Source organism: Lissotriton vulgaris, chromosome 9 (assembly GCF_964263255.1).
Source record: "Lissotriton vulgaris chromosome 9, aLisVul1.2, whole genome shotgun sequence".
NCBI classification, from domain to species: Eukaryota; Metazoa; Chordata; class Amphibia; order Caudata; family Salamandridae; genus Lissotriton; species Lissotriton vulgaris.
In genome coordinates this window covers 933,153,014-933,166,255 of record NC_141697.1, presented here as the reverse complement: position 1 = coordinate 933,166,255, position 13,242 = coordinate 933,153,014, and the positions used below count along the sequence as shown (strand labels likewise).

The window sequence follows — 13,242 nt, the reverse complement described above, 5'->3', positions numbered from 1 at the left end:
GACACCTCTCCAGACCTTGGCATGCTCTCCCCTTACTGTGGCTACAAAGGAGGGAGCTTCGTACGCAGTGTGGTTGCATAGGGCGGCTGAGGCCTTGGGCTTCTTATGGTGGTAATCAGGACTAACCTCCTGACAGAGGTAATTCAACCAGCAGAGGCCTGTTCAGAGCCCCTGTTGCCTTTTAATGAAGCCCTCACAGACATCCTTCTGGGCACTTGGTCCAAGCCCAGCACAGGGGCCCCTGTTGACAGGATGATTGCCCGACACCACCCCGGGCCCCGGGTGACCCACTTTTCCTCTCCCAACACTCCACCCCCGAGAGCTTGGTTATCCAAACCTCGCCTTCTAAGGGTGCATTCCCTACTGCTCCCCCAGAAAGGGAATCCAAGAAGCTGGACCACCTTGGGAAGTAGATGTTTTCTTCTACCAGCTTAGTGCTGCGGTCGTTCAACACTGTATGCCTCTTGTGCCGTTATTCTCATACAGTGTGGGATATGCTTGCGCAAGGGCTGCCACAGTGCCCGGAGGAGGCCCGGGCCTTGTTTGTCGGGTTTAGGGTCTTTCTTACCAGTCTCGAGGTGTTGGGACGATTTGCTTCGGTTCTTGTAAGACCTGATTTTGCCGAGATAGGGGCTCCCATGTCGGTAAGTGTCACAGTTTGTCCCCGAGGGCTGGTTTCCTGCCTGTTGGCGGTTTAAGCTCTCCGCGGGTGATGCGGCCCGCGTATCGTCCCCCTATGCACCGTTTCCCGGTGAGGGGGAATCGAGAGCCCAGATGGAGACATTTGCGGCTGCTTTGCAGGCCTCGCTGGCTTCTCCTCCTCCTCCTTCTCCTCCTGGGATGTCAGCGGATCCCTTGCGCTGTGCGGGGCCTTCCGCGGCGGCTCCGGACACAGCGCCAACTGGTTCGGATCCAGGCTTGGAGGATGTGGCGCAGCTGGGGTGCGGCTCTTCAGGGGTCCCTCCTTCAGACCACGGCACCCTGGCTTTGCCGCAAACTCCTGCGGGAGTCCCTTTTTTGTCACGGGAGGTCGCCGGGGCTCACGTTGCATCCCAGAGCCCCTCTCGGCCCTTTGACAAGGTGGTCCTGTCTAAGGCCGAGGTGACGCCGCTATGGTGCCGGCAGCTGCTGGCCCTGGCAGCGCCACAACGGTCGGCGGACCCCCCTCCTCCCATCATGGGGTGAGGCTGAAGGGGGACCACTTGTCCCTCCCAGGGCCCCTCTCGCCCCTCCACACAGGCGGCCGCCTAGTCGGAGGTCGAGTCTCCCTTGGCGTCGCCATGGGTGTTGGCGGGCCCCTCTCGTCCACTCATGGGTCGAGGCTGGCGGGGGCTCCTTGCCACTCTCCAGGTGCCTCTCGTCCCTCCACGCAGGCGGCTGCCTCGTCGGAGGTCGAGCCGGCGCTGTTCTGGCACCGTCCCTTAGCCGCCTCAGCTCCGGCCCCCCTCTGGACTCCAGCGCTCTGTGATGGGGTGCAGGCCTGTCCGGCGTCTCCAGTGGCGCTGGAAAATGACACCCTGCTCCAGGTTGCGGATTCTACGGCACCGGACAGGCATCAGGTCGTGGACTCGTCTTCCGACGTCCCCTCTTCCCCGGAGGATGACGTCCTTGCCGGAGACTGGCCGCCGCGTCGTGGCTTTTTCCTCGAAGTCATCAAAGGCTGGCTCCTCTCTGTCGCTTTGCTTTTCGCCAGAGGAACCACAGGTCCCCCACTCCTCTGCCTCTCTTTCTCCCTTTCGAGCCTGGCCCTTCCCCACTCCGATTGGCTTAGGGGATGGCTGCCTTAGCTTACAGCCGTCACCAACAGAGGAACTGCTTTCCCCACCGCGGAGCCCTACGGAGGCAGGTGCGGCCTTCGCTCGTGCTGTTTCCACGGCTGTGGAAATTTTGCGCCTGGGTGATCCGGCTGCTCATTTCCCAGAGGATCATCTTTAGGAGGTTCTTCACCAGGGCTCTGGTAGGAGGGAGCTGCTGCTTCCCTTTGAGGGTTCGCTCCGTTCTTACCTGATGGTGCTTGGGGGCGCCCACCACGTGGATCCGGTGTCCCAACACCTTCTGCACCGGCACCTTCCAGAACCGCGTATCCCGGTGTGTCTTTCCCTCCACCCCTCTGCCAGTGGGCCCCTTTTGCGGAGTGCCTTTCTTTCCCTGCCGTCGCTGTTGTCTCCACCATCACGAGAGGCCCGCTGGCTGGACTCTTGGGGGCTCAATATGTTCGCTTCGACCAGTGCGTCTCTGCGGGCCCTTAACACTTTGTATGTTGGCTTGGGCCATCTCTTGCTTATGGGACTCTGCGGTGTCCCTTTGATCTGCAGCTTCTCAGAAGGGTGCTGGTGTTGATTTTCGGCACCATGCGTTAGATGGCCGGGAGCTGGCAGCGTTTATTCTTCACTCCGCTCTGGACATCTCGGAGGTGCTTGGTCATGCCATGGCTTCTTCAATTGCTCTTCACCGCCATGCTTGGCTTCGGGACAGTGTGTTCCCGGAAAATGTTCGGGAACAGCTGGTGGATCTTCCCTTTGATGGCACTCTTTTGTTCCACGCTCCGGCAGACTCGGCCATCTGGAGTTTTTTGGTGGGGCTTAGGCGGCCTCCTCCTTCCCCTCCTCCCCCTCCCCCAGTGACCTATGATTTGATCTAGTTTTTGAGAGCTGTTCTTTCGTTGGGGCGGGACGCCCCAGTTGGGTGATCTGTGTGATTCCTGTGCCTGCCAGTCTCTTTTTGGGACTGTGGCTTTGTTGGCTGCTGGTCCGCCCTTTTGGCTGTGTGTTTTTGCCTGTGTGTTTTTGCCTTGGGTTATCTACACCAGTGTGGCCCTGAGATTAGGCCTCCTGTCTTTTTCTCTTTGGCTGCTTAACAAGCCGTCCGCGGGGGGTTTTCCCTGCGGTTCTTTCTGTTGTCCTCTGCTGTGGAAGTTTCTTCCCAAGAGGGTTCCCATGTCTTGGAACTTAACATACACTTTGTGGGGTAGTGGTAGCTGTTATATAGCTTGTTCTGTGCTGGGGAGTTGTGGTCGCCTTTGGGCCTCTGCTCTCCATTGCGTTTATGTACGTTGCCGGTTTAGTTCCCTCTTTCAGGTGCAGCCTTCCCGGTCCTTCTGGGTGCCCCCGGGTTACTTGTCCTGCTTCCGACTGCTTTCTTGCTGTCTGCGCCGTTCTCTCTGATTTATTGGCTTCCGGCTTTGGTGGGCTCACCTGCCCTCTTCACGGGGCATGTTCCCTGTGGAGGGGCTTGCCTTCTTTTCCCCTCGTCTCCTTGGAGCCTCTAGGTTGATCTCTTCCTTGCCTTGACGTTGGATGGAGGTTTTGTTGCCTTGTAGGGGCGTGGGGTGCTTGGGCTTCACCTTGCCTTGCCCTTGTTTCCTCTGTTGAGTGGGGACGGGGTTTTCTCTTTCTTCTTTTTTTCTTTCCACACCCCTCTTGGGGTCAGAGGTGTTCTGCTGGTAAGGGTTCACCTTGCCTGGAGGGACGGGGCACCTCGTGCTGTCCGTTGGACTAGTCCCCTGTGGCACCCTCTGTTGTGCCCAGGCTGTTTGGGTCCTTTGGCAGACTCTCCTTCCCCATGGGTATGGCTAGGGTATCTATCCTAAGTGAAGGAATCTGCGGCTACTAGTCTCTGTCAGATATACGAGTTACTTACCTTTGGTAACGATGTATCTGGTAGAGACTATTCTTGTTGCAGATTCTTTCACGGCCCGCCCTTCCTCCCTGTTCTGCGAGGACCTTTGGCTTGGTCTTCTGCACTCGCCTCCAGGTGGGTGGCTGTGTCTTCTGTGAGTGCATTCTTTCGCTCTTTTTAACGGGATGATTTGTCTTGTTTCTTGTTCCTTCCTCTTCTTTGGCGAATTGCAGGATGGGTTTATAGGTATTCCTGTGCCCCTCTGCTCTGGTTGCTCCAGGATTGGGGCTTGCCTTCACTTTCTTCCCTCCCCCTCCCTTCCTATTTTTTGTTATTAGGTGGTTCTGGCCCCTCTGCTAACCTCTGGGTTGGGGTCATCTGGCTGTGCCTTTGCCCCTTCTTCCCTTGGGGGGTTGCCACACTCTGTGCTGGGGTTGCCTTGGAGGTTTGTCGTTCCTGTTTGTCTTGGAACTGTTTTCCCTTCGTTGTACTTGGTTGAGGTTGTAGTCCTGCTACATGTTGTCATGACATTTTGCATTTAATCCTTGTCTCCAAGGGGAGCGGGGCTGTCTACATACTGACTGGGTGGCTGCCCAGGACTGTGCTATGTTCTTTCTTCTTTCCCTGCTTTTGGGTACTGCAGTGTTGGCACTGCTCCTTATGGTGTTGTTCCTCACCATTCCCTTTTTCCAATTTTTCTGCTCTTTCGCACACTCCCACAGTTTGTCTGATGGCTCCGTGTTGTGGAGCGGGGAAATTTTACGATGAAAACTGACGAAGGCGCGCCGGGGTGGGACTTATGTGACCTCGCTGACGTCACGTACGCGGACGACGCTTGGATGGAGTCACGTGATGCCGTCCCCCTGGCACGCAGGGGTGCTGTGGCAAAAAGATTTTCCTGATCCGGTCTCTCGCCTGGGGATAATTCTACGTGAAGGAATCTGCGGCTAGAATCGTCTCTAACAGATACATGGTTACTAAAAGTAAGTAACTCGTACTGTGGGGGCGTTGGTCTTTCTGGATAACGACGAGACAAGGCGTCTGCCAAAGTGTTCTGAGATCCTGGTATATAGGAGACAACCAAGTCATACTGGCTTAAAAAAGTAAGCCCACCGGGCATGACAGCTATTTTGACATTGAATGTTACGGAGACATTGGAGGTTTCTATGGTCTGTTCTGATTTCGAAGGGTTCTTTAGTTCCCATTAAGAACTTCTTCCATTCACGGCAGGTCAGCTTCATAGCAAGTAGTTCCCGTTCTAGAACAGAGTAGTTACTTTCAGAGTCTGACAGGACATGTGACAGGTAAAACACAGGATGTTCCAGCCTGTCGTCGTCTTGTTGTTGAAGGAGGACGGCACCAACTTCTCCCTCTAACTCGTCTGTCACCACAAAAAATGTCTTTGTTGTATCAGGGTCTCGTAAAATGAATGCTTGCTTGAAGGCCTTTTTTAGGGACTGGTAGGTCCACTTGAACCCTTGCCGGAGATATTCTTTTTTTAACCCCTTCGGTGCTCATGACGGAATGGTTCCGTCATGAGCGTCGGTAGGCCTGTGCTCATGACGGAACCGTTCCGTCATGAGTCCGTTGGCTCAATAGAACCTTCAGGACAGTGCGAGAATTCGCGACGCGCTGAAGGGGTTAAAGTTTGGGATATGTAGATGGTTTGGTGAGCAAAGTTGTCAATGACTTGACGGTAAAAGTTTGCCAGACCTAGGAAACCCTGTGTTTTCTGCCCAATGTAGTTACCTCTTTCCACAGAGGTCAGACCATCACATTGCCCACCTTCCTCCAGCCTCTGCACCCTTCCAAAGAGGCGGAGCGACTTCACCGTCTGGACCCAAAATGTGCATTGTCCTTCTACCTTGACCGCACTAAAGATTCCCAGGTGGACGATCAACTCTTTGTGGGTTATGTGGTCGCCAAGAAAGGTTGGGCCATGCACAAACATACCATCTCTCGATGGGTTGTCCAATGCATCAAAATCTGCTACTGAAAAAGTAACCTCCAGAAGGACTGCGCGCCCACTCTACCAGGTCGACAGCAGCCTCTACTGCTTTGGGATGTGGAGTTCCGTAGCTTGGCATTTGCCAGGCAGCTACATGGGCATCCCTGCACACGTTCACAAAACATTCCTGCGTGGATAGCCAAGTCCGTAGCGACAGCTTTATTTGCAATTCTGTGCTCCAGGACTTTCTCATGTGAACTTAGTTCGCAGACCCACCTCTGGCGTTGGCATTGCTGGGGTATCCATTCTAAGGTAAGGAATCTATAACTAATAGTCTCTTCAAATGAACAAGTTACCTAACCTTTGGTAACGATGTATCTGTAAGATACATACATTAGTTATAGATTCCTTACTGTCCCACCCATCCTCCCCGTCTCGAACTGACTTCTAGGGATATGGATTATCTTCCAGGGCCCTAGTTTTGTGCAGCTGTGGTCAGCGGCTTGCATGGCTCTGAGCTTCTGGCATGGAAATTCGTGTCAGAACTGACGTCCGTGTGCAGGAGCGGTGTCTAGGTAGACACCGCAACGTCATTCCGGGCGAACACGATGATGGACGCGGAGTCGACCAATGCCACCCATCGACGCGCAGGAATACTGCTACAGAACAATTCACTGGATCCAGTCTGACACCTGAGGGTAATTCTAAGGTAAGGAAGCTATATCTAATGTATGTCAATTACAGCTGCATCATTACCGAAGGTAAGAAACTTGATTGTATTGACCAAAGATTTTCAACCTGACAAGGCTGCCACTGAGCTACTGTTACCATTTAATGAGGCACATACTGACAACCTTTTGAGCACCTAGGCCAAGCCCTGTTCAACTCTGCTGGTCAATAAACCTGTTGGTCGTTGGCATCGCCCTGCACCTTGCAACCATGCTTTCCTAACACACCTTGCCACAGTAGAAAATCTAGTAGTTAGAGCATCCATCAGCAAGTTTAATTAAAATGCTCTTCACACCACTCCTCCCGACTATGAGTTGAAACCAATACAGGCTTTTGGCAACAAAATGTTCTTCTCCAAGAACCTAGCTCTCAGCTCAGTCAATGCCCGATTTCTCTGGTTAATATTCCGATGCACCTTGGGATAAAATGGTTCAAATTTTACCGGCTGTACTGGAAGACCTTCTGATGTCCCTTACGAAGGCTATTGCAGATGGATAGTTCTTCCAGGGGTTGCAAGCCATCATGGCAGACATGTGGGTTCCACAAATTGTCCACAAATTGTCCACCTTCCACCGCTATAGACCCAGGAGACTGGATGGTAGCGCTGGACTTGCAGGACGCCTATTTTAATATCTTCTTCCTGCCTGTTATAGACTTTACCTGTAGTTCACGATGAGCAAGGAGCACTATCAGTTTGTTGTGCTCCCCTTTGGCCTTACCTGTGCTCCTCAGTGTTCACCAAGGTGATGGCAGTGGTTGCAGCACATCTGAGAAGGTCGGTGGTACCAGTCTTCCCCTTTCTAGATGACTGGTTAATAAAGACGGGCTTGCCCTAGGCAGTCGTCAACCAGTTCTAGGCAACAGCAAACCTCCTAACATTGTTTGGGTTCACTATCAATGAGCTGAAGTCACAGTTGACTCCGTCGCAGATCCTGGCCTTCATCTGAGCCATTCTGGATATGGTACGTTTTGTGCAGTTCCCCTGGAATTTAGGGTCCAGGACATTCAGACTATGATCATGGATCACAGTGCAGGTGACTTTGAGGTCACTTGGACTATAGACTTCTGCATTCTATTAGATTTGAATACCAGATTGCACATCAGGCTCTGCAGTGAGACCTGAAAGTCCAGTGGGCTTAACAACAGGAAAATATGTTGGATTATAATCAGATTTCAGAGGAGACTGCAAAACATCTACACTGGTGGATAATGGACTGTGCAGGCTCCTCTACAAACGGGCCCAGAGCTGATGATTGTATTGAATGCATCACCACTGAGTTGGAGAGGCCATTTGGTAAGTTGAAGATCAGAGTGCTCTGGTCTCTGGTGGAAACTCTACTCCACATCAACTTGTTGTAGTTCCGGGCGATTTGCTTGGCATTGAAGGCCCTCCTACCCAGCATCAAATAAAAGCTGGTACAGTTACTCAAAGACTACACTGCCGCCATGTGATACTGCCATAAGAAGGGCAAAGTAGGGTCTTGGATCCTGTGCCAGTGCATCTGGAGGTGGCTGGACTACTAAGGATTTTCTCATCGCCATAACATCAGCTAGACATGTGAGTGAACTTCACGCTTTCTGTGTAATGCCACCTAAAACTGCCTTCTTCACTGCTAAGTTGGGTTTTGGGGACCCGAGTTTCCTTTCTACCAAAGTGGTGACTCCTTTTCATGTCAATCAAGTCATCACCCTTCTGGTATTCTTTGCCCCACCTTATCCCTCTAGGGAGGAAGACTGGTCCCATCATTGTAGGAAAGTATTCCTTTTGGCACGGTTACCTCACACTTTTTTCCTGACTTTGAATGTAACTTTGACTGAATGTGCACTGGGTTCCTGCTAATCGGATTCCCAGTGCCTGTGTCCTTTCCCAAAACTTTACCTTTGATTCCACATTTGGCTTACCACTGGTCCACATATAATTCCCTTATAAAAGGTACCTGTGGTACCAAGGGCATTGTGACCAGAGAGGGTCTCTAAGGGATGCAGCATGTATTACGCCATCCTTAGTGACCCCATACCAAACAGATGCACACTGCCACTGCTGCCTGTGTGTTTTGGTGCAGCTGAAAGTGAAATGTCGATCTGGCACACTCTGTCTGCCAGGCCTGCCTGCTTTGCAAGATGCATAGGTAAGTCACCACTACAGCAGGCATTATATCCCTAAGGCAAGGTGCACTATACCTCGTGTGAGGACATGACTGCATGGGCAGATATGCCCCTATAATGTCGAAGTCCATTCTTAGACATTATAAGAGCATAGTGAAGCCATACTGAGTACATGGGCTGGGAGCTTGCCAATACGAGTTGACTTCACCGAATCCCAGGATGTTTGATACCATACCGCTCTGATTAATGAGCCCACACTGATGCCAGTGTTGGATTCACTAGTGTGTGTGACTGGTCTGTATCAACCTGGCACCTTTAGACATGTTTCTGACCCCCTGAGGTGAGAGCCTTTTACTCTGGTGGGTCAGAAAAAGCCTGCTCTGGGTGACGGTGCTTCACACCTACCCCCAAACAGGAACAGTATTGAAGGGCGGTGAGCCTCAAAGGCTTCCGACCCTTTGTTATGCTAGCCAGTCCCTCTCCAGTTAGAGGAGATGCCTGCACCCCTGACCAAGCCCCACTTTTGGTGTCCAGATCAGCGGGAAAATGAGTAAGCAGAAGAGGTGTATTCCCTCTCAGCCAGGACCGCCCATAAGATATCTAGAGCTTAAGTGATCCCCCTCCTTTGAAAATCTTACATATTGCTTTGAAGTATTTTAGCTAAAAGGGATAGGGGTATGCCGGCCACCCCACCAACCCCTAAAGGGAGCGGACATACAAAAGGTGTAGTCACCCTAAAGATAAGTAGCCCATTGGCTACTACCTTACCACCTCTGTAATACCCCTAAATTGAGTATTTAGGGTGCAACCCTGAACCTTAATCCTCTGATTCCTGGCAACCTAAATAAGAAGGACTGAATAGTTGTACCAGCAGTGAAGACTCCAGACAACAACTGACTTGACCCCAGCCCTACCTGCTTGTCTCCAGCCCTCGAAAAAACGTGCTTCAAAACGTGACTCATCCTGTGGGCCCAGGGATCTCCAAAACCTTGGGAGGACTGTTTGGCTTCCCCCAAAGACCAAGAACTCCCAAGGACAGTGGCCCTGTCCACAAAGAAACCTACAACAAGACCTCCAGTCCCCTGTTGAACTGCACAATCAGACCTCCAGACCCACCTCTGCAGCAGACGCCTCCAGCCCGAGTCGAAGTGGCCCATCGGTCCCAAGAAGGTTCCCTAGCGGTCCTGAGCTTGACTCTATCCCAGAGTGACCTCTCCTGGCTCCACGACAACACCCGCAACCTCAACACGAAGGGTCCCCAAACCGCGACCGGCTCCGGTAAGACATCCAAAAACACCCCTACACTACATCCCCCAGGACTTGGGGAGCCAAATCAGCGGTGTCACTGTGTTTTCGGCAACCCAACGTGCCTCCAGAGCCACCAGTTCCCTTCGTCCAGCTTCCTGGTCCACAGCCTTTGTTTGAAATTGTAATTCTCCATTGATTTGTATGGGGCGCACAAAGCTGTGTTGGCACTCGCACCTGGCTGTCTCCATACTTCTGTGGATGTGTTTGGTGCTGCCTCGTTACCCCCCTCCCTCCCCCCCCCCCCCCGCCCCCACAGTTTGGACCCAGCCATAGGCACATCAGTCTTGACCATGTGCTTCATGGGAACAGTCCAGTCCGAACTGCCAGGCCAGGTCCTCACTGGACCAGAAACTAGCATCCCGGGACCGGTCAAAATAAGCAAGGACTCTGGTCTAAAGGAAGGGGAGAACTTAGTGTACAAAAGTCTCAAAAATTGAATGTTTGGTATGACAGGAAGTGAGAGTGAGAGACTTCAGTTTTCAATTATTTGACTCTGGTTATTAGTCAATTAGCTCTCTTCTTTTATATGCCCACCCACTTTTCTCTTAAAACACCTGTCACAGCAGAAAAAAGGAAGCATGCCGAGTTTTGCCTCCACAAGTCTACTCGCCTTTTTACTTCTCAGTTCCTTACCCCTCTGTCTCAAGAATGATATGACAAAAAGACTTAAGTACATTTAGTAATGTAGAGGAGGTAGCATCAAAGAAACAAGTAAGATTACAGAAGTTACTAAAGTGAACTGTATGTTCTTACTCGAGAGCACAGCTCTTCTGGGAAACGTGCCAGTGCGCCATTATAAATATTCTCTACTCTGCCTTCACCAAACTGAGCACCTGCTCCAGCTCTACAGCAGATAGCGTTTGCAGAAAGAGTTAGATGTAGCCCAAGAAGCTTCTTTTCTACCGGAAGATGAAGTATCAGCTTAAAGTCATACAGAATATCGCCCACCCACCAAGACTATTTTCCACACTTCCTTGTCGCTGCTCAGATCATTTTAACTTAATTTGAAGTCTTTCTTATGGCAAAGTCTTCTGTACAGTAGCTCCAGATGTGCTCTGCGTCCCAGTTTTCAGCTTCCATGAAACATGACGTCATCTCACCTCTCCATGCTCCAAGTTGATTGTCATTGCGATGCATTCGATAAGTGTTAGACCAGAAGCCAAATTGTTCTTCAAAATATTAACATCTCTCCCTCAAGCTGGATACTTGCAGCCCCAAACTCCTTCTGGTAAAGGAAAACAAGGAGCTTCTGTTCAAACAGTCAGCAAGCAAACACTGAATTAGTCTTGAGTAGGAAGTATTACACTTTCATTTTAATCTTCACTTTCACGCCAGAAATGTTGTATAGCCCTTAAATAGTTACGTCACGCTCTGAAACAAACTTTAGATTCTTGAAAAACACAACCAGAAAAAAAAGACAACGAGCTGAATAGAAGGATCTGGCAATACAAAAGTCTATCCCTCTCAAATGCGAGTTATTTTGTTGTGTTTCACAAATATAATAAAAAGTATCATAACATTTGATTCCCTTTATTTAACAAATTTAGTACAATCAGAATACATTTGCATCAAATCAGAGCAACTTACACAATGAAATTTAGCCAAGCATCATAAATGTAATGACATTACCAGCATACCAAAAAATAGAGCTCCATGGGGGACTGCTATAGCACCACAACCAACGCATGTACTGAGGAGGGAAGGAAGAACACTATAAGGATGAGGGCACAGTTAGCAAGGAAAGAATGGGGTAGAGGGAGGCAGTTACTGACCAGCACCGGCGGACGGGGTGCGGCGGTGAGCGCGACATTTGATTCCTTTTTTATTAATTATAGAGTAACGGTATAAGCAGCGATAATTAGTATATTCTGTTTGAGTGATTTCAAGGCCTTGTATTATTTTATAGTTGACCAAAACAAGAGGCACAGGATACTTGAATTAAATTATTTTGGAGGTCCAGGTGCCATGGAAATGACAGAATGGATTTTATTTTATCTTTTAGGTCAGGACTAGAGCTAGATGTAGCTGCTTTCCTAGCCTCATGCAATCAAGATAATTCATACACAAAGAAGTACATAGTTCTCTGCACACATAGAGGGAATTTGGTTCATCCCCCTTCATCCACTGTACTGTTTAGCTGTCATTCACATTTTGCTTCCACCCACCACAGAATATGTCCTGGGGCAATGTCCCCCCCCCCCCCCCGCCTCATCCACCCCATTCACCCACCCCCCCCCCCCCCCCCCCCCTTCCGCCGCTGGCTCTCTTGCCCTGTGAGGGGCGGTATGTTGTTGATCACACCACATCCTCCTAAAAAAAAGTTCTCACGTTTTCCCGGGCAAGTAGGCAAATACTTTACTTTGCCAATGCTTTTTCTCTCTGTACTTTATCATTTTTTGTTATTGATTATGATTAAACATTTTTTTCAGTTTGCAGTAATTCAAAGGCTATAATTCTTTTTTGTACTAATAATTCTGCTGTGATCTACTTTAAAACTAAAAGGAGTTTGTATACACACCTTCTACGAAACACCATTCTGTTCTATTAAAATCGTATTGTTATTTTGTTTTTTATTGGAAAGATATGGCTGCCACTGTTAGTCAGCAGCATGTTTTTCTTCTTTTTTTGGCATATGTTTGCAATAAAAAACTCGTCACGCTTGGCCTAAACTACAAATAAGCTTGCTGTCACACCTACTCTAGCTGCAACTGGCATCTTTATAATATCTCAGTAAGTTGGTGAGTACCAAATGCCTCTTGAACATTACAGGATCAAAGTGAAGTGCTCTCTGATCCTTAAAGGGTGAGAAGGTAGATGTTAAGTTTGATAACATGATACCGAATTAAGTACCAAAAGGACGTATGTTACAGGTATGTAAAGTCTTAATATCCATGCCATTGTTTCTATTTGTGCTGTACTAGGTAAAGCGCCTTGATGTTCCTTAACATCAAATTGAAATATCTAAAGCAAATGTCAGAGCAGCGAAGCTCACGCGAGGGAATAGAAAGTAGTGCCTTGAAAATGCAATTGAGGTCAAAGAGGAACTGTAGAAATGTGCATCGGGTGAGCCACGTCATTTGTTTACAACTTAATCCGAAATTAAAAAAAGAAATTTAAAAAAAACGCACAGTGTTCAAAGCTACATATGGAAGGCCTGGATTAAACAAGGAAATGTTGTGAAGGAAAGTCAAGAAAAGGTATGGAGTTCAAGTTATATGTAAGGATTAAGACATAGGTAAGAAGATAAATGGGAATAAGCACTGTGTGATATGGAAGTTTATAGTGATCTTTAACATAACCTAGGAAATCCAGAATGTTTATAGTCTGTGCCTAATGTAGTTGCCCTTCTTTATTTCAAGATTCCTAATGTTGTGCCTACATTGCGCGATCTCCGTTTTGAAAAAGTCTTGTAAAATGTCTTGTACGGTTTCTCTATGCAGGCTATGATGAGACCTTGACACGACTTGCTGCTATCCTTGCCAAGCACTTTGCTGACCCTCGAATCGTTGGCACTGGTAAGTTCATTGCCCATC

At 49.5% G+C, this 13,242-nt stretch overlaps 1 protein-coding gene across 1 annotated transcript in view; it reads left to right on the top strand.

The window, feature by feature from the left end:
- RNF123 (ring finger protein 123) overlaps positions 1-13,242 on the top strand; it is a 2,099,603-nt gene that overhangs the window by 1,124,995 nt on the left and 961,366 nt on the right. Inside the window, exon 28 of the mRNA XM_086938772.1 lies at positions 13,150-13,224. Within this exon, the coding sequence (XP_086794898.1) occupies positions 13,150-13,224 (75 nt within the window). The remainder of the gene's footprint in view (positions 1-13,149; positions 13,225-13,242) is intronic.